Source organism: Oncorhynchus masou, chromosome 25 (assembly GCF_036934945.1).
Source record: "Oncorhynchus masou masou isolate Uvic2021 chromosome 25, UVic_Omas_1.1, whole genome shotgun sequence".
Taxonomy (NCBI): Eukaryota; Metazoa; Chordata; class Actinopteri; order Salmoniformes; family Salmonidae; genus Oncorhynchus; species Oncorhynchus masou.
Window position 1 is genome coordinate 45,221,077 of NC_088236.1, and position 26,083 is coordinate 45,247,159.

General features: G+C 46.9%; 2 protein-coding genes across 7 annotated transcripts in view; one reads left to right on the forward strand and one right to left on the reverse strand.

Moving 5' to 3' along the window:
• Positions 1–23,338, forward strand: part of LOC135514391 (multiple C2 and transmembrane domain-containing protein 1-like) — a 209,531-nt gene extending 186,193 nt beyond the window's left edge. For all 5 annotated transcript variants that reach the window (XM_064937841.1, XM_064937844.1, XM_064937842.1 and 2 more), the window contains 4 exons: positions 8,566–8,675; positions 9,125–9,234; positions 10,320–10,417; positions 18,335–23,338. In XM_064937841.1, coding sequence (XP_064793913.1) covers positions 8,566–8,675; positions 9,125–9,234; positions 10,320–10,417; positions 18,335–18,406 — 390 coding nt within the window. In that variant the 3' untranslated portion in view covers positions 18,407–23,338. The remainder of the gene's footprint in view (positions 1–8,565; positions 8,676–9,124; positions 9,235–10,319; positions 10,418–18,334) is intronic.
• Positions 23,339–24,295: 957 nt separating this feature from the next.
• Positions 24,296–26,083, reverse strand: part of slf1 (SMC5-SMC6 complex localization factor 1) — a 37,132-nt gene continuing 35,344 nt past the window's right edge. Inside the window, exon 18 of one of the 2 annotated variants that reach the window (XM_064937846.1) lies at positions 24,296–25,162. In XM_064937846.1, coding sequence (XP_064793918.1) covers positions 24,636–25,162 — 527 coding nt within the window. In that variant the 3' untranslated portion in view covers positions 24,296–24,635. The remainder of the gene's footprint in view (positions 25,163–26,083) is intronic. The other variant, XM_064937847.1, reaches the window with a different exon arrangement.

Genomic DNA, 26,083 nt, shown 5'->3' on the forward strand with positions numbered 1-26,083 from the left:
GACTTTGGCTCCTTCGAAGCAACACTCCACACACTCACATAGATACATACATACACACACACCACAACCCCCCCCCCCCGCCCGTTAGAGAACTGAGCGCTCCTGCATGCCTTCCCAAGACCCTTTGTGTCTGCTAGTGCCACTAGATGATAGGGGGGAACGTGCGGAGCATCTCGGGGCCCGGTTAACCAGATATTTATGTGGTTGTGAAAAGAGAGGGAGGGAAAAACGGAGATGTATTCTCCATATTCACCCAAGAATTACTTGTGAAATAAATAATGTATTAACACTGCTGCTTTCAAAACGAAACATCTGCCTCTTACGTCGTGCTGGCGAGGTGCCAGCAGCACAGTGCTATTTCTAGCTGGTCGGAGGGAGCTGAAGTTGGGACATGTCTCCTAATAGGAGACATGTCCTCTATGAGGACCGCTGGTACAGTGTGATCGCGGTCTGGCCATGAGCATAGATCACTGACCTTCAGGGATTAATAGTGAACGAATAGTTATCAGACATAGACCTAGCTTGGGGCCGCAAGCCATCAGGTTTGTCCTGCAGCTTCCCCCTTCCGGTTGGATTGGAGAGAGGTACTGTACTGTATAAACCAGTATGTCTCATGGGCACTGTAGGGTCCTGTTTTTGAGATTCATGTGTTTTTGTTTATGAACTAGATGGATAAGATAACTGCATCCTGTTTAGGCATCCCTCCAAAACTGTCTTGGGTAATACTCATGTCCTACAGATGAGCTGCTCAACTTCAATCCTTTCAAAAAAAAGAAGAAGAATCATCTAGGGAGGAACTTTGGTAAACAGTGCCGGTGGCTAAGAACTAGATTTGTTATCATTGTTTATATCAGTTTTAGGAAATTCTAAAGATTTGTTCTAGCGTTTTGATATAAGAGCTGGGTCATTCCAACAATTCGCTGACTTTTGAGAAGTGCAACTTTGATTTCCCCTCATTTTAACATTCTGTTATAAAAGACCACATGTTCAATTTACTATAGTAAGTGCCTATTAAGTGCCAAATAAAGTAACAGGGTTGACCGTAACAGGGTTGACCGTAACAGGGTTGACAATTTCATCTTAAATCGGCCATAAATCCCCTTGTGACAGGGGAATTGGAACCTTGTGTGCAACAGGGAGGGACAATTGAATGCAACCTTCACAAAAAAGAAAATGTCATTGTTAAAACGTGTCTAGCCTGTTTATCTATGGGTAAAGGTTTTCCACCAGAAAATTGCCAAAAAGCGTAGAACCAGCTCGCCTACTTTTACACTCTGATTTGACTATTAGATGTTCAATATTTATTTAGGGGGAGAGAAAAAATATAAAAAGGAATAATTTCACCATCTGAAACGAGAGTTCAGCTCACGTGACAGGGTTGATCTTAACACGAGGGACAGACGTACAATGAATCACTAATCACAGGAAATAAATAATAGGCTTCAGATACGACTTGGTCAAAGCAACAAAAATAATGCTGGCTTTACAATGATGTTAAAAGACTTTGAGACATGTCGGGGTTCAGCTGGATTTTGGCACTTCTTTTATTCATATAATATACATTGAAGTGTCCGTGTGGTCTATATTAAAAGGCACTTCATTTATTGCAGCAGGGTTTTCAAATTCAATATTGGCGCAGTTTTGAACTAAAATAACAAAGTGACGCGAAGGGCACTCTTTTTGTGAAACTACCCAGCTGCATTTATCCCAAGTCCATGTAGCTCCGTGGTGCTTTACTCTGAAACCGTTAGGTATTTTGTGATGACTGAAGTTACACTGCGTATTTTGCTGAATCTCTTGTTAAAACTAAAGAAATATGAGCGAGCCAAACCCACGTAGTCGACTCTTGATTTGTTGTTATGTCTGTGCTGTTCTGCCGTTGCTAATTCTGAGCCTTGGCTGGAAATGGTGTCACCCTGAAAGCATTTAGCAGCTTGAATCTTTACTGCCGTTGTTTCGGAGGTGGAAGAGGGGGATTACGGGCTGTCTGCTGTTACAGAATCAACAAGAACTGTTTCAAATGCCCCCTGGGAGCCTTAAATTAGCATCCTGTCACGTTTTATATGACATTTCAATTTTATTGTGCACCACAAAAAAAGGGGGGGGGGGGGCAATTTAAGCACAGCAGCGAGCGGTCACCAGAGTTTCACACTCATCCTGACTGCCGTGGAATTGGCTTAGGGTTTTTTTATGATGTGTCTGTTAGGGAAGAATAATATCATGTGAGATGCCATCTTTATAGATGGTGACCTCCCTCCTTCTCAAAGGCTTAAGTCAGTTCAGAACTAACTGTCTCTATAGAGTTCAAAATGGCTCATCTAGTGTCCCACCCTACAGCAATTCCTCTCAGACAAAAACGAGAGCATAGATGACACATATAACGAGGCATATCCTATTCACGTCTCCCTTTTTTAATGCTTCGACTTGTGATTAAATGAATTTGCAGGAACGTCGTCGCCCTCCGATTCACAATGCGGAGTTCAGTCAACCTAACTTGGCTGTGCGTATATGGAGCGCTCTCCAATGTCACCGTAGGTTGTCTTTCCTCAACAGACTCTTACCGAGCTCCCAACATTCTAACGAGTGTCGCCTCCATGTCTTCCCACATAGAGAGAACTGCTCCAGACACTTATAGGAAGGCAAGCTCAGCAGTACGGGGATCAACACACAGCTGACAAGCAAACACACACACACAAACTAGCGCAGATGCAGGGCACGCACACACCAGTGATGCGCGGGTTGACTCATAGCCACGGGGCGGGCGGGTTAAGGGTCATGAAATATTGTGTGGATGAATGGCGGGTGGGTTGAATAAAAGAGACAACAATGAAATGCATGTGTAATTCTTGTGCAGTTCATATCTATAGGCTACATTGAGGTTTTTCTTTCATTATTTGAATCTGGCTAAAGCCTAAGCTTCAGGGCCTAACTACAGCCTACGCGTGCCAAATGCACATTTGGGAACTTGGGCAGAAAAAGTTGACGTGGTTCCACAGAGGCAAAAATCGGTGAAACGGAGAGTTTAAAATACAAAAGACAAGGGAGGGCCAGAACAGTAATGTTTGGGAAAGATTTGTTGAAATGGATTCAAAAGAGGATGATAGCCGTGCCGGCTACGCTAACGTGTGATGATTGTGAGGCGCTATACAAATTCGACAGTCCCAAGACGGGGGACTTCAAACATGTCAAGCGAACTGTACTGTTCAGATGGGTAGAATGGAATAACAAGTGGAATCTGGACACGGACTGTTGGTCTATAACCTCTCACATAGTCTAATATATGAACCCCTGCAGAATGAAGCATTTCTCGCTGTGAAATGATACACAAAACGTGCATTTTGACTCACGAACAGGAGCGAAGAGAAAACATGCATCTTGAGAGAGTGAATGCATGTTGAGGGACCGTCTGTGAAGGTGATCTCTTTTAGCAGCGTCATAGAAGCCGATTTAGTATTTCAACCACATAGAATATGCATCCAAGCCGAACTGAAATCTTATCAGAAAACATGTCGTTTTTCACAGCTTTTCATCTCCTTAAAACAAGGTCAAACTGATGTCATTGGGAAATCTTTGCACAGGAAAGTCTTTGCTCTGTGAGACTTTACAGATGTTGAAGCATTTATTCTATCGATTTATGACATTCTTATGAGCAAGGGTTTATTTCATCTTCTAGGGCAAGTAATGACTGGAGAGAAACTGCATGTATCTCATTATGATTACACTGACTAACAAATAGCGTACCAAAATGCAAATTATAAGCAAGAAATATCTAAATTAGGCTTAAAATAAATCCCACACCCCCTGTCAAAAAATTGTTCCTCGGTCTCTGACTGTACAGCCCATTGTCTATATTTGCGGGTTAGGGTCAGGTGCGGGCTTCAGATTTGACACTTTATCAGGTATAGTCTGGGGGGGTTGCGGTTTATTAGCAATTGCAGGTTGGTGCAGGTGAACCTGCTGACCCACGCATCACTAGCGCACACACAGATACGCACACTTGCACTCACACACACAGTATGGACATATGCACTTCGCAGTATTAGTGCAAAGTGCAAATACACACAAATAAACATACATAAAAAAATAAAAAAAACTCCAGCAGAGAAACCAGCCCTCGAAATCTTGTGGCTGTAAAATCCCAGTGAGGGAATTGACATCAGAATGTTTGCCCCTCACGCTGAAACACAGGCCTTTCATGTACAGTACACCCAGCAGGGCTCAATGCAGTTTGTCTCAGATATAAAATAGAGCGTTCCTCTGCTCCATAAGGTTCTGCTGCTGAGTGGCACTGCACCATATGCTTTAGATTGGACTAAATGATCTGTTGGAGAGTGCAACACACACACACACACATATCCAACTTAACTGGCATGTACCGCGCTGCTGTTTGTGTGTGTGCGCGTGTGTGCCGTTCTCTCCAACAGATTGTTTTAGTTCAATCTAAAGCAGGCTACGTTTGATGTCATCATGAGGAGAGGTCGATAAGCACTTCCGATGATCTAATGATCCGTCAGGAACACCCATTAGGTAAATTAGAACATTATCCCCCATGCAGGACTTACAGTTGGAACAGCACAGTCCAGATCAACCAAACACAGAACGGAAGCCTCAAAACGCTTGCTTTTATATGCGCTCCCTCTACACCACTATAAGGACTTAGGCTGTTTGACAGACGTTGGAGCAGATTCATTCCAATGGCAAACAGAAATACAGGCCCACCGTCCCCAGTAAAGACCCAAATCCAGAGAGGGGCCACCGATGATGAATGAGAAACCATTCAATCCTAACCTTACAGATGCAGAATCTTAATTTGATAACCCTGTTTCAGGAGAACTTTCCCGCAATGCAGAACATTTCGAACTTGTAGTGTAATTGAGGTTTAAAAAGGCTTCTAAAGTTTGACATTTCCACTTTGAAATGTCAGACTCGATATTTCCTTGCGAAAATGTATTATAATTCACATTGTAATTCATATTTCCTGTTGCTGTAGGATTATTTTCCTGCCGTAGCAAACTGTCTCAAATTATGATCCCACATCTGTGTGGGTGTGCATGCACATGGAGGAGCACACACACGTATGCACACACACACACACGCATGCACAAACACACACACACATAGCGTGTTTTCTTCCATTCTCCTGGAGGTGCAGAATCCCATATCACTGACTCCAAGTCTGTGACTTGTAGTTCAGAGCCCGTGGCGGTGGGGTGAGAGAGTCAGGGGAGCTGATAGTCGTCTGCGTTTTGTTTATGTGCAACAAACTTCCCTGACATAATTAGACTAGACTTTTTAATAAATGCACCAACGGAGACAGACATACCAGTGGCCCCTGCCACCACACTCCCTCCACACACACATTCATTATGAATACAGCTCTAATGATGGGAAATGAATCAAGTCATCCATTTTCAAAGTTGTTTTCTTTTTCAAGTCAGTGAAATGTCAGCACACATTAGACGATTATAATGTACCTCTACAGTCCTGGGAGGATGGGTCACAAAGACACAGTCCTTGAAGCAAACAAACAGGCCAAATCTTCACAAAATGCAACAAAGTGTTTCATCTGGCTCTCGTTCCTATTTTCCCCCATTTGTGCTGTCCATATTTGGAGAAGTGTATTTTTAATATTATAATTTAAAAAACGTTTACCCCTTTTTCTCCCCAATTGGTAGTTACAGTCTTGTACCATCGATGCAACTCCCATACGGACTCGGGAGAGGCGCAGGTCGAGAGCCGTGCGTCCCCCGAAACGCAACCCCGCCAAGCCGCACTGCTCGTTGACACACTGCATGCTTAACCCGCCAGCCAGCCACCCCAATGTGTTGGCGTGCGTTGCGCCGTCCCGCCACAGGAGTCACTAGAGCACAATGGGACAAGGACAACCCGGCCGGCTGAACCCTCCCCTGCTGGGCTGCAACACAGCCTGGGATCGAACCCGGGTCTGTAGGGACTCAGCTAGCACTGCGACCGCTGCGCCGCTCGGGAGGCCCCTGTATTTGGAGAAGTTTGAGTAGATGAGTACAGTACAGAGTTAGCTCGGGTGACGATTGGTTACCATTGGGAGGTCTAGCACCGCAGTCTCCCTCTGTTCCTAGCTTGTCTTCCTGTTAGGTGTGAATAGGCCTGGTATGTAACACCAGGACCCAGCGTTAGGGATCTGCCTACACTTACACTGTTGATCAGGCCATGGAAACCACATGACAAGTGTGACATAAACTCGTGACATCAGCTTGTTGTAGGCCAGGTTCATCTGAATCAAACTAGCCTATAACTGTTAAGTAGGGTTAGCAATGGCATAGCCTCATCAAGACATGCAATTGTACAACACCGACAAGAAATAGGTCATAAGCCTACAATTCGATTGACTTGTTTGAACTTCATCATGTCTGACGTGTAGCGGACGCTACACAATTGTTTTGTTGTTGCCGGCGCCGAATCATTTACATACACGCGTGAAAGACATTTTCAAAATGGGAAGGGCGCCAAACATTAAACGTCAAAGTCAAATCCTCATCCGAGAAGCAGACACGAGTCTGTATTTTATCCTTCGTTCAACACGCACACTTTTGAAGACACGACACAGGCAACTGTTGACCTTCGCAATGATCTGTGAATGGCGCTGTCATCCGAGACAGAGCACTCTACACTCTATAGCAACGCTTCCCTCGGCGATGACACTATAGCGCATTGGCAAGGTCGCAATGGATGCCAAGGTTAGCAACAGAAAAGGGGCAAAGAAAAGCAAGGTGAAGGCAGCGCAACGTAACTAAAGGTACTGTGAAGTCATTCTGAGGCATATTACTTGGCCACGGCTGAGCCAGCTGTTCGTATCAAGCTTCTCTCTAGAGCAGGTTGCTCTAGTCTAGTCCATATGTGACTGCTGGGGAGCAGGAAAAAACAAGGCTCTCCCTGGCTCTGTTTTTGCTGCCTCCCTCCTATGTTTGAAGGCAGGAAATAGGAGTCAGCCCACAGTTCGAGGGGCATGTGGCAATGGTTTATGCGCCTCGGACTTCTAACCTATCCCCTCCGCCCCCACTCGCTCTCTCACACCGCTCGACTGTCCTTCAAAACACTCTCCCCGGTGCCCCGAGAACACTCCCCAGGCCCAGAACACAAAGCCCAACACAACCCAACACAATGGACTATGGACATGGGGCTTTGTTGGACCCAGTAATACAAAACAGATGGGGGCTGAGGAAAGGGGGAGAAAGAGGGTTTGTGAAATATTTGCAAAGAAAAATAACCCTGGGACACTGTCTAATTATATCTATTTGTCTTGTGTGGTTTTTCGAGGAGGCCATGTGGTTTTTGCTGGCTGCATCCAGGTTCATTTTTCAAATATCTGATCCTACAGGAAGAGCAGGGAGAGCAGGACAAGGGTTGCGATGGAGGGGGGCGATTGGGGAGCTCTGGGGAGGATTTGGGGTTGGGGCCTGGTGGGTAAAAGATCCACTAATTCTCTTTAATGAGATGAATTAGCCTCTTGTTGTTTCTAGGATGTGGCTGTTTCAATTGATTATTGAAGGCCATGACCAGAGTGTGTAACTGTAGCATTGTCATACACAGATGGACATTCATTGATGTCAAATACTGCCATGATGTGTTAAGTGGGTTTGAAAATAAGTGGTTTTGCGTAAACCCGCCTGACAATCAACAGGGACGGTGATACTTGATCTGGTCTTCCTTGCCCGTAGGTGACAGTCTTTACAAACTACAAGTGAACTTCCTGAAAGGTCACAGGTCACTGTGGTGGTGTAATGCTGAATCAGTGCTATGCTCTTAGTCTGTCTTTGTCCCGAGACAGAGACAGAGAGCCCTGGTTTGTGGCCCCCTCTCCTCCAAGCATGTGCACACCCCCACCACAACAGTCTGCGTCTGTCTTTATGTCCTCACTCACTCACCCACTCTCACTCCGTCAGTCAGTCACCACATCCTGTCCCAGTCCGTTCTGTCGGTCAGTCCTACAGCAGCTCATTGACTGTTGCATGACTTCTTTTGTACTCTGTCTAATACACGTAACTGGGGGCTTTTCCATTGGCCCGACGCGTAACTCTGTGGTCCATTTTGGGCCTGCTGATGTTCTCAACCGTCAAATGTTGAGAAGGAAGTGCTCGTCACGGCGCGGACGGCGTTCACGTTGATAATGATGTCACCTCTGGTCACAGTTTGCTGCCAACAACAAAGCGGGCCCAGTCTTTGGCATTAGAAAGATTGATGGATCCATTTGGCATTCAGCTAAATTCCCCCCCTATTCACATATTCAGATTTCCCCGTGTCCTCGCTGTAAGAGAGAAAACATTGGGATTCGTTCTGCTGACTTTCTATCTCTATTACAGCCTGGAGAGTAGTCAGTCAACTGGAGGAGAATCTCTCCTGATTTGGCTCCCCGCTTCAAGTCTTTGACGCTCTTTAAATGTTTTCTTTGTTGAAAGATGCACGTGCCCAGCCCGTCTCTCTTTCTCTCTCACTCGCTCGCTTTCTCTCTTTCCTCTCTCTCTCTATCTCTCTACCTTGCTCTCACTCTCTCCTTCTCCTCCTCCTCCTCTGTGTCTGTCCTGGCAGGACCCGGAGAGAAAGGGCTTCATCAACAAGCTGTATGCCATCCAGGATGTGTGCATCAGTGTGCAGAATGCGTTGGATGAAGTAGCCTCCTACGGCGAGAGGATAAAGAAGTGAGTCGTAAGCTTCCTCCTCGGCACCCGGCCCGCTCCTCCAATGCTCCCTCGTCCCCCCGCTTCCCCGTGCCAGCGCTGTCGGCATCGCTAGCCCTCACCACCCCCCCCCCCTGTCACATCTTACTCAGCCCCGCCAAGCTGGCTGGAACACACACACCATGCGCGCGTACACACACGCACCCGTTCATGCACACACACACACACACACACACACATACACGTTTCAGCTACACACAGGGCAGAGGATAGGCAGTAAAGTTATTGAGACTCCCAAGTCAGTTTCACTTGTAGGGCAATGTCTGAGAATTAAAGGATGCATGCCCCCCCCCCCTCCCCACAAGTAAAGTGTCTCGACCAAACGTGTTTAGTCTAGACTGTTGAATATTCTTATTTTTATTTTTTTTCTCCTTCAGGGCTAATACGTATCTGTCCCACTCTCTCCACAGCACATTTAACTGGACAGTGCCTTTCCTAAGCTGGCTGGCCATCGTTGCACTGTGTGTGGCCACTGTGCTCATCTACTATATCCCACTACGCTACATCGTCCTGGCCTGGGGTGAGTGCCTGAAACCAAGTTACAACTTCTAAAGGCTTTATAGAGCATACAGAAAGGCTGCATACAAAGCACTACATAAATGCTTCACAAGGGTGCGTAAACATACATGGTGCATTCGGTCACATTTGGCCATTCACCAGAGGTACTGTACCATTGTCTTATAAACGCAGTAGTCATATACATCTGTAAGACTACAATGGAACTGTGTAGTACCTTTGGGGAATTTGCTAAATGTGACAAAAGCCACACTGTATGTTTACGCACTGTTTATAGTGTATGACGTATGCTGATAGAGGATTTATGTAGGGCTTATGAAGCCTTTATATATGCTCTATAAAGCCTTTTGAAGTTCTTTGTTTACGGTACCTTTATGTGATGTAACCGGTAAGGTGGGCTAGATTGGGAATGGAAAATCATTATATCTCCTTTATTGACCCTGTCATGTGGGTTGGTGTCTACTTCCATGGCACAGTTGCTCAGGGAACAAACTCATGTGAGCTGAGTATTTCAGACAGAGCTGAGCAGCATCTCCTTGAGGGGTGGAGAGGGGAGCTCTGGTCTCTAATGGTGTCTGCACACGTCTTTTGAAACACATTGAGTTACCTTGAAGGGCTCAAAGAGGGCTTTGATGACACAGACCGAGCACGAGAGAAGGAGAGAAAAATAGAGGGGGAAAGAGAGAGAGAGAGAGTGAAAGAGCATGGGAGAGAGAGTGTGAGAGAAAGAGATCGAGAGAGAAACAGAGTGTCAGAGAAACAGGAGTTAGAGAGAGAGAGAGAGAGAGAGAGAGAAAGAAAGAAAGAGAGAAAGAGAAAGATAGTGTGTGATTGAAACAGAGGAGTTTGAGAGAATGAGAACGACAGTGTGGGAGAAAGAAAGCGAGAGAAAGAAAGAGAAAGATAGTGTGAGAGAAAGAGAGTATGAGAGACACAGGAGGTTTGAGAGAGAGAAAGATAGTGTGAGTGAAGCAGAGGAGTTTGAGAGAAAGATAGTGTGAGTGAACCAGAGAGAGAGAGAAAGAAATAGAAGGTAGGCGAGCTCTTGTGACCCATGCGCTGAACAGCTCTCTCCCCCTCTGCCTGCAGGGGTGAATAAATTCACCAAGAAGCTCCGTGACCCGTACAACATTGATAACAACGAGCTCCTGGACTTCCTGTCCAGAGTCCCCTCAGATATACAAGTGGTGGGTGTGATTTCGTCCCTTCTTCCCCTGCTCCCACTCCTCTCTCTCTCTCTCTCTCTCTCTCTCTCTCTCTCTCTCTCTCTCTCTCTCTCTCTCTCTCTCTCTCTCTCTCTCTCTCTCTCGCTCTCCCGCCATACCTATGTATTCACTGATGTCCTTTCTAATAGTGATTTTCCCATAGTGATTTATATAGACTGCCTTATTGCTAACACATACTGGAAAACAATATATGACCTTTTTTTTCCAACCATTATTAAGTGTTTTTCCTGCTCAATACTTCCTGATTTCATTCCATGTCCACAGAATGAATAATGTTAAGTGAGTGAAGACCTTTATGGGCTGACTGATTGAATCCATCCAGAAGTGGCTCCTATAGAGATGCTGTTGTGAGCAAGTCATTATAGATTTAAACCAACAGTTTAACCACCCTCACGCGGTTTAGTTCCACATTAACCGTGAGATCAGATTAACGCTGCGGTCGCTGGGTTAGGACGGTGGGGTTTGATGAACTCTTAACTCCGACGCTCTAACGCGCCCAGCCAAGGTGCTGCCTCTGTTTAACTGCAATTAAACGGCAGCTTGTGAAAGTGAGCCTGTTATGCGGGCGGGGGGGCGGCGTCCTCTGTGACCGCTAAGCAATGCCTGGTGCTCAGGGCGTGCTGCTGAGAGCAGAGCGACACAGACGCACACCCGTCCCAATCCCCTGCCACATCAGTGCTTCCCCTTTGATCGCCTGTTGGCCGCCACCTCTTTGATCTTTACAGGGTCGTAATCCTCCGCCCCCAGCCCCGCCCCCCCAGCACGCCCCGTGCTGTTTTACGGTATTCCAGAGCCATACCAGTGGCAAGTCGCCCCGACCCAAATGAGGCCAAGGTGGCCCTCTGCTGAGGTGCAGCCACCTTGCACACCTGGAGCCGGAGGGGCCGGCAGGTAGGAGGGCTTTACGAGCCCCTTAATGAGGGGTGGCTGGTCGGGACGCGCGCGTGCACACACACACACACACACAGGCAGACATGCGTACACAAACACACACACAGGCGAAAGCATGCACACACACACGCAGACACACACACAGCCCACGGACCCTGGAGCTCTTGCTACTGCTGCTACTACTGCTGCTGCTGAAGGGTTAATTGGTAACAGGTTTCAGCACCAGGTTGCGACACCCTCGTCTCACACCACTATTCCCAGCCAAATATAACTCCCTGATCACCGGACTGGGTGCTCCGCTCCAGAAGCAGAACACTGCGAGCTCCGTGACTCAAATCGGACCAGAACGTTCTGCCCTCCTCCGCTGTGTTGTACTCTCTCCTCTGCACTGCCTCCGGTGGTGGGTTCCCCACATTGCCTGTGTTTCTGGGTCACAGGGGCCTGCAGGGGCCAGGTCAGGGGAGGCTGAGGCTGGAGGGCCGCAGGCCTAAATGGAGCATCCCCTCCCCGGCGCGTCTCCAGCCGGCCAGCTCTGCAGATAACAAATGAAGTGCTATTTCAGGGCCCTCTACACCTCCCACGCTATCCCCCTGGTGGCCCTCTCTGAGGCCAGGGCAGGGCCAGCTCGGCGCTCCATGTCATTTTAGAGGTGCTTTGGAGCAGCCGGGACTGATGGCTTTCAAATGACTTTACATACAAAGGGCAGAAAGGCTGCCGCGCCACAGGTTGGCATGCTCTGTGTCTTTTCTGTGGAAGAACGTTTGTACCCCCCCTCTCTCTCTCTCTCTCTCTCGTTCTATCTCTCTCTCGTTCTATCTCACCATCTCCCGAAGTCTCTTTCCCTGTCGCTCTCTGTCTCTCGCTGTGGGCGTGCGTGCGTGCGTGTGGTCTTCCAGGTGCATATGTGTTTATTGTTGTATAGCTTCTCACATTTATTTGGTTTGCCGACATGTGTACATTCACAGAGACCGAGATTGTCTGTGGGTGTGTGTTTTGTCTTTCGAGAGCAATGGATCAAGCAGCATATTGCTGCTCGTCAGTTGCAGCATTGTTCACGAGGCGGCCATTTCTCAGGAAGTGCTGGCGGTTGGGTTGGCGGGGCTGGATGGCTGCTACTCCCTCAGCTCTCGTGAACCCTGAACAGTGCACTTTCACTACAGCTACAGGGGGGCCTTTATAAAAATGTGCTCTTCAGCTCACTGACCCTGGGCCTCAAACAGCACTGTGAACCATCTTTAAAGACCAGAACAAAGGGAGGGGTACATTGGTTGAAACCTCTACCTTCTAGCCAGTTCACCTTGTCAGCTGCTTCGTTTTCCTCCGGGCTGAATGTTCTTCATAGGCTGTAACTATAATGGCTGCCTTGTATACTTCCTCCTCTGGTTGGCTGGCTGGCTGTGATTTTTATACCAGAGTAAGCTACCTTGCATTCTAGGGGAATCCTTCATGTGCCCTAAACGAGGCCAACAGACATAATCAACTTAAGTATTTCCAGCCTGCCATTTGGGACAGCTCCGTGTACCAGCATGCTTTACGATGCCATTAGCCATGTGAGCTGTGGACTGCATAAGTAGGGAGATAGCAATTAGCATAGCAAGTGCTCCTTTATAGCCAGCGTAAAGTAGCAGGTTTACTTTAAACCCCTCCACAGAAATAGACACGACTCCAAATGCAGGCTGGGGATTTTTTTTTTTTTTTTTTTTTTTTTTTTTTAACAATCTTGATGTTGAGGATGGCTCTTATTGGCTGCTGAGGAGGGGATCCCAGGGGTCAGGAGGTCAAAAGCAGGGCGTAGGGGACTGAAAAGGGCTGAGGCTACTTGTGAAATAACATCCATCACATCTTCCACTCTGCTCTGCCACAGGCCCCCTCATTGTCCCTGGGACACATTTCAATCTTTCACTTGAAGCAAGCAATTAGTCTCCACTCAGCAGCCTACAAACTTTCCGGGAAAACGCTCCGTTTGTTCTTTGTCTGTTTGCCTACTTTCACCTTGACATGCTTCTTCTCTGTGAAAACTCAACAGGAGTACCGTTGAGTCCCCTGTTTATGGGTGTCGGTGCGCTGGCTGTTGTTTTTGGCACCGTTTAATACCCCTAATGCAAGGTTATAGGCATCACAAAAGATGAAGCTCCCCCCCCCCCTGTAGAAACAGCATAGTGTAGTGTATCATTAAAACGCCCTCTCTGCCTCCTCTCATAGGCTTATTTATATTTGCCTTTTCCCGCTCCGCTACCCGCCCAGGCGCCTTCAACCCGGAATCCTCTCGCTTAACGACTGGGCGACAGTGTGAGAGAGAGAGAGAGAGAGAGAGAGAGAGAAGGAGAGAGAGAAGGAGAGAGAGAAGGAGAGAGCCGTGCGGAACACCGGGTCCCGGGACGCCGCCACCGTCTGACACTGCTAAACAAAATGCTCTCTGGTATGCGCGGCGCCCCCTCCGCAGTGCACACTTCAAAGGCTGTTTTGTAGTTTGACTGTCGACATGGGGGAGAAGAGAGGAGGGTGGGTGGCGAGGAGCGAGGGTGGAGCAGCCTTTGAGCAGCGCCAGGTCTTTTACCCACCGTCTCCCAAAGATGTTACCTCTGTACTCCACCCTTTGTTTTTAAACAAATTGCCAGCTCACTGTCGTCACCTTTTTCCACTCCCTCTCTCTCTTTACCCCTTTTTTTATTTTTTTCTTCTCACTAGCTCTTCTCCCTCTCCTCTTTTTTGACTTTAACTAGCTCGCCACGTTTTCTTGTGCGGGGCGGTGTAGCTTTATTAGGAAGGGTGAGCGTGAGCACCAGCGAGCGGCGCCGCGAGTGCTGCACGGCGGGCCTGTCACCTGGAAGGTGGAAGGGAACAGGTGACGTGTGGGAGAACGTCTCTCCCTGGCAGCTCTTCTGAAAGAGATCTTTTTTTTGATTGAGCTATTATTGTTTTTCCCCCTTTCCTTTTCTTCTGTCTGGTTCCCTCCTTTCGATAAGGAAACTAGTTTCTTCCAAAAATGCAAACTTTTGTTTGTCTAGTTTTGATTTTGATTTGAATGGCAACAGACAGTCCCAAATTGCTAAATCTTTTTTTTTGGGGGGGGGATTGTAGGCGTTTTATTTTATAATGGGGCACTAACAGGCAGTGATCTCACAATATCCTGCTTCGGATACTTTGTAGGCGTTTTCCTCACTCCCTGCATGCGTTTGAAAATATGCCCAATGTTTTCCAATGATATATGAACAACAGAACTCAGGAGTCAGGACTGTCACTGTGCTCCAGAAAGTAACCAGAATGGCTCCTGGCAAAGCACTTTGAAAGTGAACCTGTCCCACCCCTCAAAATGTGCATTCACTCACTCACTCACTCCCTCTCTCGTTCATGAACTCATTCACTCCCTCACGTATGGACATGGCAGGATCTCAGCCTCACCCGACGATGGCATCCCGCCAGCTCTGCGACGGCCCCCTAAGCTCCCATAATGAAACTCTGACTGACACAGCGCAGCCCTGCATACCAGCAGCAGAACAGATGGGACGGGGCCATATAAAACCTGTGTCCCCTGGGCTTCTGCTCCAGTGTCTGCTTCAGTTGGCCAGACGAGAAAATTATCCCCACCCACATGAGAACAGTATCTGTCATCACCCCCACTGTTATGTGGCTGGACCCTCTCTCTCTCGTTGTCTCTCTCTCTCTCTCTCTCTCTCTCTCTCTCTCTCTCTCTCTCGTTGTCTCTCTCTCTCTCTCTCTCTCTCTCTCTTGTTGTCTCTCTCTCTCTCTCTCTCTCTCTCTCTCTCTCTCTCTCTGTCTCTCTCACTGTCTCTCTCTCTCTCACTGTCTCGCTCTCTCTCTCTCCCCGGATCTGTGCTCATCACCAGAACCAGTACAGATGTACAGGACCACTCCTCTAGTTCCTCCACTCTGCAATCCTCCGCTCCGGACCTCTCTCACACTGCCCATTCACTCAACCTTATTTGTTCAGCTGTAAATTGATCCTGTGTTTTGTCAGATGTTCGGCTTGTAGGCCGTGGACAGTGGCTCTGACTCAGCCCTGTCTGCTGTGCAATGCGAAGAGGAGGAGCGTATGGTCGCCAGTCACCGATCCCTTTATGGGTGAAACATTGGTGGTGACCGCTGTTGAAGGGGAGATGAAATAGCGTACAGTGCGTGGCTGGTTGGGGGTTGGGGGGGTTAATGCAATGACCGTGTGATGTGCCTTGAGTCATGTTGTGAGACAGATGAAGGCTCGGTTAGACAATGCCTGGTGAAGTGGCACTGTTTAGCGGTAGGAGACGAATGGGAAAGCTCTAGCTCGCGCTCTCAGACAGCCACGATGAGAGATTCTTGTGTTCCGGCCGCAGCAAACAGCGACCACACTGGAGATGGGGAACGCTTAGATGACGTCCGTCACTTGTCTGGCGAATCTGAGAGGGTGTCAGTCAGTGTGGAGTGTAGTGTACCTCAGGCTTTCAGGGATGCCAGCGTCGTGTGTCTCTGTGTGTTGCATGGCTTTGTCTCTGTGAGTGAGGGGCAAATAGAGTGACAAGCCACTATGCATGAACACCCATTACTGAGTTGGAAACGGAACTCCGAGAGTTGTTTCTGATAGCTTTACCCACCGTCATGTTTAATGGACGATTCCTTTGTGACGATGAAAGAAAATGTGTGCTGCAGAAACACACCATTACTGAATCCATCTCATATATGGCTCCCTGTCCACCTCAACATACAGTACCATGATTAGTATGAGGCGAAGCATCGAGCTAAACACTGTAGCCTTCATTTGTTGCCCGATTTTAAAAGAAACAATAAAAATGGTAACGAATAAAACACTAAATGACCCCCTGATTTATGATGTTGTTGTTTTCCCTTTTCTTTTTACTGCCTCTCTTGTCGCCCCCTCCCCCTCAATTTCAATTCAATTTCAATTTCAGGGCTTTATTGGCATGGGAAACATATGTTAACATTGCCAAAGCAAGTACAGTAGATAAACAACAAAAATGAACAGTAAACATTACACTCACAGATGTTCCAAAATAGTAAATACATTTGTCTATATACAGTGTTGTAACGATGTGCAAATAGTTTAAAGTACAAAAGGGAAAATAAATTAGCATGAAGATGGGTTCTATTCACAATGGTGTTTGTTCTTCACTGGTTGCCCTTTTGTGGCAATAGGTCACAAGTTTTGCTGCTGTGATGGCACACTGTGGTATTTCACCCTGTAGATAAGGGAGTTTATCAAAATTGGGTTTGTTTATTAATCCTTTGCTCGTCTGTGTAATCTGAAGGAAATATGTGTCTCTATTATGGTCATACATTTGGCAGGCGGTTAGTAAGTGCAGCTCAGTTTCCACCTCATTTTGTGGGCAGTGTGCACATAGCCTGTCTTCTCTTGAGAGCCAGGTCTGCCTTCGACGGCTTTTCTCAATAGCAAGGCTATGCTCACTGAGTCTGTGCATAGTCTAAGATTTCCTTAATTTTGGATCAGTCACAGTGGTCAGGTATTTTGCTACTGTGTACTCTCTGTTTAGGTCCAAATAGCATTCTAGTTTGCTCTGTTTTTTTTTGTTAATTCTTTCCAATGTGTCAAGTACAGTAATTATCTTTTTGTTTTCTCATGATTTGATTGGGTCTAGTTGTGTTGCTGTCCTGGGGCTCTCTGGGGTCTGTTTGTGTTTGTAAACACAAGGACCAGCTTGCTGGGACTCTTCTCCAGGTTCATCTCTCTGTTGGTGATGGCTTTGTTATGGAAGGTTTGGGAATCGCTTCCTTTTAGGTGGTTGTAGAATCTTTTCTGGATTTTGATCATTTGTGGTTATCGGCCTAATTCTGCTCTGCATGAATTAAATGGTGTTTTACGTTGTACACAGAGGATAATTTTGCAGAATTCTGCATGCAGTCTCAATTTGGTGTTCGGCCCATTTTGTGAATTCTTGGTTGGTGAGCGCACCCCAGACCTCACAACCACAAAGGTCAATGGGTTCTGTAACTGATTCAAGTTTTTTTTAGCCAGATTCTAAATGGTATGTCAAATTGTATGTTCCTTTTGATGGCACAGAAGGCCCTTCTTGCGTCTCAGATCGTTCACAGCTTTGTGGAAGTTACCTGTGGCGCTGATGTTTAGGGCGAGGTAGGTATGGTTGTTTGTGTGCTCTAGGGCAACGGTGTCGAGATGGAATTTGGATCTGCGGTCCTGGCAACTGGACCTTTTTTGCAACGCCATTTTTTTTGGCCTACTGAGGATTGCTGTTATTCTCTCTCTCTCTCTCTCTCTCTCTCTCTCTCTCTCTCTATAAACATGGGAGAAAATCTCCAATTTGATCGTTCTTGCCAACGGACTTTCTGGTACTTGTCTGATAGAGAACAAAGCAGATGGAGGTGGAGAAGATCATTAATTGTGTTTATTTGAATGGGGCTGTGTGTAGTTGGCCTCGATATGACTTGTTCATAATCAGACTTGTACAGTTCCAAAAGCACTGCGTGGTCAAGCCTAGGCTTGGTGAATACAGTTAGCATTGCATGGTCTCATAGACGGAGCAACACAACACACTGCTACACTGAGGCTGGAGCCTAAACTGGAGTAGCTCGTGAAGGGTTAACCTGTGTTTCCTGCATAGCCTCCGTGCACTCAGGGATGGCTCTGTACTCTCTCCAAGCTTTCCCATGAGCCTTTGCCCTGTTCTGTTTGTTTGTGTGATCCTTTCCCCCCAGGCCACTGTTCCACACAGCTGGACGGACACACTGAGCCTGCCCAGGGTGCTCACTGACTCTATCCCAGCATCCTGCACTTTCCCCACCTGACTGCCCTCTCTCTCTCTCTCTCTCTCTCTGTCTCTCTCTGTCTCTCTCTCTTTCTCTCTCTCTCTCTGTCTCTCTCTCTCTGTCTCTCTGTCTCTGTCTCTCTCTCTGTCTCTCTCTGTCTCTCTCTCTCTCTCTCTCTCTCTCTCTCTCTCTCTCTCTCTCTCTCTTTCTCTCTCTCTCTCCCTCTCTCTTTCTGCGTGTGTGTTTTAACAGGTGCAGTACCGAGAGCTGAAACTGGATCTCAGTCATAGTCCAAATAAAAGAAAGAAAAACAACCCGGGGTAGCTGGCTTTGTCCGCCCACGGAATCTTCCCTCCCTCAACGGCCCGACACCGAGGAGCAGAGGAAGGCTGGTCTGGACCTCCTCAACTCACTCTCTCTCTCCCTTTTTCATCTTTTCCTCTTTCTCCCTCTTCTACTGACTTTATATATATATATACATGTACAGGCTCCCGAAGTGTAATTATCACTGTAGAAAGAGAAATTGTACATTCTGAGTTTAGAGATAAGCCTGGATGAAAGTGGACTGGACCATTCCAGACCCAGGTGTTTACAGCATTGTACCAGTCTGACAGATGTACAAGTCATGCTCGACTGTGTGACAGTTATGAGATCATCCGAAGAAGTTTCAGGCATTTTTTCCACAATTCCCCCATAAGGAACATATCATTTAACCCTATCATAGTCAGAAAGACGCCAACCAGGTAGAATGGAAGGTCTACTTTTCCAAATCTAAACTCCCAAATGACCTCTGTGTGTAAGCATGTGGAACAATATTCATTATTTTACAAAATGTTGTAAATATTTTTTGTTGTATTTACATTTTGGATTAAATTATTCTATTTTTTGGGGTGGGGGGGTGGGGGGGGGGTGTATTTTAAGAGTTAAAATGTCAATTGTCTTTTCAGTTCTTAGGCCTATATACATATCACCCTGTTCCAGTGGTCCTTGACTATCCAAATGAATGATAACTTCAAAACCTCAAAAATCCTCTTTTAAATGGAACCCGAGGACTGCTGCAGTCTTGCCGATATGCCAATCTTCCGGTCTTCATGACCATCAATAGCGCAGATCAGTGTTTTTCTACCCAGAAACAGGGTGTCGTTTCCCCCCCAGAAGAGGCAGGCAAGTGTAGATCTCTGCTGTGCCACTGAGCTAATATAGATGTCACCCTGTGCAGACAGAATCGCCAGGCAGGCCTTAGGCAGCCCAAGCGGTAATCTTATTTGAAAGGCTGGTCTCCTCTCCTCTCATCTCCACATGTTGCCTCAGTGGGCACACACACACTCTCCAACACTGTGCCACAGGCTGGCCGCCATCTCCATCTGCCCCACCTCCTGCTCAACTATGATCTCTCTTTCAAGGGACGAGTTTGTATATACGTGTATGTGTGTGCATGTGTCCCACTGGGGAAAAACAGTTTGAATCAACGTTGCTTCCACGTCAGTTCAGCCCAAACAGTGCTACTCGATGACGCTGAACCAACGTTGCTTCCACGTCAGTTCAGCCCAAACAATACTACGCGATGACCCTGAATCAACGTTGCTTCCACGTCAGTTCAGCCCAAACAATGCTACGCGATGACCCTGAATCAACGTTGCTTCCACGTCAGTTCAGCTCAAACAATGCTACGCGATGACGCTGAATCAACGTTGCTTCCACGTCAGTTCAGCCCAAACAATGCTACGCGATGACCCTGAATCAACGTTGCTTCCACGTCAGTTCAGCCCAAATAATGCTACGCGATGACCCTGAATCAACGTTGCTTCCACGTCAGTTCAGCCCAAACAATGCTACGCGATGACCCTGAATCAACGTTGCTTCCACGTCAGTTCAGCCCAAACAATGCTACGCGATGACGCTGAATCAACATTGTTTCACGTCAGTTCAGCCCAAACAATGCTACGCGATGACGCTGAATCAACATTTTTCACGTCAGTTCAGCCCAAACAATGCTACGCGATGACCCTGAATCAACGTTGCTTCCACGTCAGTTCAGCCCAAACAATGCTACGCGATGACGCTGAATCAACGTTGCTTCCACGTCAGTTCAGCCCAAACAGTGCTACGCGATGACGCTGAATCAACGTTGCTTTCACGTCAGTTCAGCCCAAACAATGCTACGCGATGACGCTGAATCAACGTTGCTTCCACGTCAGTTCAGCCCAAACAATGCTACGCGATGACGCTGAATCAACGTTGCTTCCACGTCAGTTCAGCCCAAACAATGCTACGCGATGACGCTGAATCAACGTTGCTTCCACGTCAGTTCAGCCCAAACAATGCTACGCGACGTGGGAAAACTGATGAATTTGCACAAAGTCGATCCACGACGGGGAATTTTCAACCTAAATCCAATGACCAGATGAAATGTTTGGTTGATTTCAGGTTAGTTGACAATTGAACCAAAGGTAAATCATAGGTAGACGTTGAACTGACGTCTCTGCCCAGTGGGGTGTTTATGGAAAGCAAACAAGCAAGCTGCACGGAGGGGGTGTGTGTGTGTGTGTGTGTGTGTGTGTGTGTGTGTGTGTGTGTGTGTGTGTGTGTGTGTGTGTGTGTGTGTGTGTGTGTGTGTGTGTGTGTGTGTGTGTGTGTGTGTGTGTGTGTGTGTGTGTGTGTGTGTGTGTGTGTGTGTGTGTGTGTGCGTGTGTTGCTGGGTGTGTATGCTACATGTGTGCACGTGTAAATGTGCATGGGTGCATGTTTCTGGAGTTGTCTTGTCTCTTCTGGCTCTGGAGAGTGATGTGGATGGGACTGTGAACTTGTAGGGCCAGATGCTGCGTTTTGTTGGAGAGGTCGACCGTTAGACGAGCAGCCAGTTAGCCGCTGTGTGACAAGACACGACGACGGGTGGCCAGAGACCGCAGGGCTTTGCGCGTATGTGCGCGCACCCTCTTTCCAAAGCCCTCCCATTATCCCTCTCACTCTCCCTCTCTCCCTCGTCAGCGGTTAGGATCGTGGCCCTGTCTGAAGGGAACGTCTCCTGGGTGTCTCCCGAAAGCATCTGTTGAAAGATCACAGCATAGGCTACATCTGAAGGGGCCTTCCACTCCTCCACATACCCCTCTCCCTCCCTCCCTCCCTCCCTCCGTCCTTTACACTTCAACAAGTGTAGATCTGCCACTTTGGAAGGCCATTGGTTTGGTTTGTTTCGAGAGATGCACTTGAAATACAATAACATGCTGCGTGGAATGTAGGACCTACACGGGTTATATCATCCTCTCTAAAATGCAGACTCGTGTCTATTTGTATTGCCTAAAGGGGACCGTTTGAAAACCTGAATATGTATGTGTGAACTACTGTACGTGGTATAATTTACAGTAACTGTGGTGGGTATATTGTGTGTGTGGTCTTATATCCAAATATTCTAAGTTTTATAACATTGTTTTGGCTCTGTATGCAAGCAAACCAAAATGATTTATTTGACGCGACAGGAAGAAAATGCTAAACAGAATGTATCGGACGGGCATAAAGGAAAATGGCACTTTCATTTGCACCCCCCCTTTTCTTTTTTTACTCAACTTACTTCTTTTGGAATGATGTACATAATATGCTTGTAAATGGTCTAATGTCGGTTGATGATCTTGTATCGGTGTATGCTTGTCATTGCTCTCCGAGGTATTTTCGCCTGCAGTGTTGCCTGTGACATCATCTTCACTCTCCTAGTCCTGGCCAATGGTTGTCGAGGACAAGGACAGAGATTTGGGTTGGGTGGGGGCAGTAGAGGGAAAGTTATGAGAAAATAATGTGCATCTAATACGACCAATAAATTCACCAGATGTATGTCGATTATTTTGGAAAAAACTTGTAAAAGATTAAATATTTTGTATCATCTTTGGAGATTTTTCATTCATTGCCAAAATGGCATTGAGCTTCACAAAGACAAATACATAGCCAGCTACACAAAAGGTTGGTCTGAAGTGCATACCACCCGGGAGGGCCCTTGAGGCCCCTGTGTGAATCCTCTGACCGGATCATTTATTAGTCTGGGAGTCCCTCCACTGTCTGAACCTCCTCCATCTAAACTCCTGTACAAAACTCCTCACAGCCCCATAAATGACAACATGCGTACCCAGCCAGTGGTACTCCCCTCCACAAGAAGAGGTCAGGAAGGAACACTGGGCTATTAGTCTCTGCTCCTCTGACAAACACACATCATCCTCACATATGACATATCAAGATGTAATCGCTAGCTCCCTCTTAACACACACAATCACACCCTACAGTATAAGCCCATCTCTTTATTGAAGTTCCCCACTCAGGAAATAGTTTGTGTGGCCAGGCTAATTTTACATTGTATTCTTGAGCACCCAGAGGTGGGCTAGTCTTACTCCTGGTTACCCCCCCCCCCCCCCCTCTTCCATCTCTGTCCTGTGCCCCCAGCTCAGGACACTACGTGACCAAACATGGCAGGACCCATCTGGGCTCAATAGATGCTTCCACTGCCAAACAGAAAGATAGACCTTTGGTGAGTGTGTGTGTGCGTACGTGCCTGTGCTGGTGCATGTTCCACTGACACGCACCTCAGTTTGTTGCCCTTTCCATTGGTCTGCAATCGAATGCTAAGCAGCATGGTTTCTCACAACGGTAGAACTACTACTGGAAGCCTCAGTAGGTGATACTGCAGTGAGTTGTTGCTTATTTGAAAGACTCCTGACCTGTACCAACCACTATAAAGAAGTGAACAGCCTTACAGGGTTAGAGGTTACTGTAGCTTCCCCTGCATGGGAGAAGACTATTTTGGGTAAGAGCATGGGTAGCTCTGCCAATATTATGTTGATCTGAGTCCTGTTGAGTTGTAGTTGAGTTGTTTTGAGATTCATTTGTCATTCCCTGTAACGGATTAAGCTCTTTATTAAAGTACTATTGTTATTGCTTTATAGACCCGTCTGTCTCGTGCTGCACGATCACATGCACATGTGACACTTCCAACTACATTGCAGATAGAAATGCCGTGAATAGAGCCAATGTAATTCCCTATTCTACGTGCCAGAGCGGCATGTTTGATCGCCATAGCCGATTTCTATTTGAACGTTCCACAACATTCAATTCTTGCAGAAAGTGTCGCTGGCCTGAGTGGCCTTATTAAATTGGCAGCAGCTGCACTGCATTGGGAATCTCCATAAACCATTTCTTTTTGAAGGAAGGACTTTGGTTCAGTTTAAGTTAGATGTTCTGACAGCTTTGTCATTAAAAAGTATTTATTTTACCTTTCACCTGCGTCCTAAGTTTGTACTGTGATTTTTCAATTCATTATCCTTGAATGCGTCAACCCGTGGCTACACCACAGCTTATATGTGGCCTTAACGGGAGTCAAAGCCACATCCGTTGTGTTGCAACTAAAGAGCTGTTTATAACTGGCTTTGACATGTCCTTTGTCCTGATCCTGTCCACACAGATTGTGGCAACATTTGTAGACAGGTGCAGACAAAATACACATTGATCGGATCTTCCTGGCCACCTCTGGAGGTTGTCAGGCACACATTACATCTTACAAGTGTAGACGGTGAAATAATTAAAATCATTATCCCGCCTTCTAAAATAATTGACAGGTGGCACCATTGACTTATGGCATCAATATGGGTCTTAAAATGTGTCAAATAATATGCGTAAAGGGAGGGACCAGAGCTTTTATCCAACCAATCACAATTGCTCAGCCCCTGAGGCAGAGCTTCCTTTAGAACAAGATTAGTTTAGCATTGACCATAGACCCGGTTGGGAGGAGTTTGCTTATTTTAGACCATTCCATGGTAAAATCTCCACCCACCCAGGTCACCAGGTAATACAAACTGAATTTGCCCGTTGTGGCTGGGATTAAATCCAGAGCAGTTTTAACACTTGAAAATCAGCTGTCTCGTGTGCTAATCTAACAGATTGGAGGGGAAGGTTCAAGGTGAGGGGGCGTGGATCTTCTCATCCTTTGCAGTTTGTACGGGGCCAAGGAGAGCCCTATTGCGACCGCTTTACTCCACAAGTAGCGACCCACTTTTTACATACCCATGATGACTCACTGGGTTTCCGACCCATAGTTTCAAAAAAAATAATTAAAGGCTGATGTAATTGGTTAAACCTACCAATCCTTTAGGATATAACTACCTACCTAGCCCTCGAATGCATCCATGAGGAAGTTGTGCAGCCGCTGTGAATCATTACATATTGTACCAATTCTCAATACAAAATATATTTATTCAAAATCTATAAAAACAGTGTTAACATGAAAATGTATGACAATTGAAAAAAAAGGGGAAAAAAGACTAACAGTGGTAGTGTGTCACATGATTAACGTGAATACAAATGTAAACAACAATCATTTATGCATGTCACAATTCACTCAAAAGGTGCGGTATAGAGCAGGGACCTAGACAGTGGGGATCACATTCACAGGAAACATTGTCCATATTGGCTAAAGCATAACATACCTTTAAAAGTCTGTTATAGTGCTCTGCTCTATAACGTGCCTTGGATTGAATAACGGCCGCAGTCAATGTCCATTATCAGTCAGGTGTGTGTGTCACAGTGTGTGTGTCACAGTGTGTGTGTGAGAGGGCAGCGCTGCTCTGTGGGCCTTCATCTCCTCCAGCAGGGTGATGAGGAGGCGTGTGTGTGGGCCCTGGCAATCCCTGATAGCGGGGCACAACTGAGCCAGGCATTCCTCCACCCCCAACGCGGTCTCCATGTCCTCAGCCAGGCGCACCAGCCGTGGGTCACCCCAGCTCGCCGTCAGCCTCCGGGCAGAGTGGCTCTCCAGGGCTCTGGCCAGCTTCACCCCCAGGGAGAGAGGCCTGTCCTGGGCCTGGGAGGATGAGAAGGGGGGAGGGAAGGGGACAGCCCTCTCTAGCTGGTAGGTGAGAAGCAGGCAAGTCAGCAGGCAGGAGCAGGCCTCCAGGAAGGGTAGGTCTCTGACCTCTGACCCCAGGGCCTCCAGGACCGCGTCTCCGGCAAGGGCGCTGCGTTGAAGCTCCTCCCTCAGCGTGACGGTGGAGGCCAGGTCCAGCGCTGTCCGGCCACGGCCATCCCTCTGCTGCAGCAGCTCAGAGCCTGCAGGACAGATGGACAGAGACAGAGATCAACTTCAACCTTTCATCTTGACCCCAACAACATTACTTTAGATTTCTAGTTAGTTTCTACATTCGTTGCCACTTTCAATATTTTGGGCATTTCAACTACTGCTATTAATACCATATTTACACCATCGTATGACTGAGCAATAGGGAGTCAAATTGAATTCAACTTTATAAACGACATAAACAGTGCCTCTCTTAAGAAAACATGGTAATGTTTTTGAAACGTTGCATACATGTGCAATTAGGGCCTGAGAAGCATCAGTGATGAAATCATGACACACAACGAATGCACGGTTGAGCAGCCAATTTAAGAAGCGTAATTATGAAAATACACTGAGTACACAAAATATTAAGAACTCTTTCCATGACACAGACTGACCAGCTGAATCCAGGTGAAAGCTATGATCCCTTATTGATGTCACCTGTTAAATCCACTTCAAAATCAGTGTAGATGAAGGGGAGGAGACAGGGTTAAAGAAGGATTTTTAAGCCTTTAGACATTTGAAACACAGATTGTGTATGTGTGCCATTCAGAGCGGGCAAGGCAAAGGGTTTACTACGGGGTATGTTAGTAGGTGCCAGGCACACCGGTTTGAGTGTCTCAAGAGCTGCAACGCTGCTGGGTTTTTCACACTCAAAATGTTCCATGTGTGGCAAGAATGGTCCACCACCCAAAGGACATCTAGCCAACTTGACACAACTGTGGGAAGCATTGAAGTCAACATGGGCCAGCGTCCCTGTAGAATGCTTTTAACACCTTGTAGTGTCCATGCCCCGACGAATCGAGGCTGTTCTGAGGGCAAAAGAGGGTGCAACTCAATATTAGGAAGGTGTTCCTAATGTTTTTTCATACTCAGTGTAAGACTCCATGGGGGCCAATGGGACTGCTTTAGAT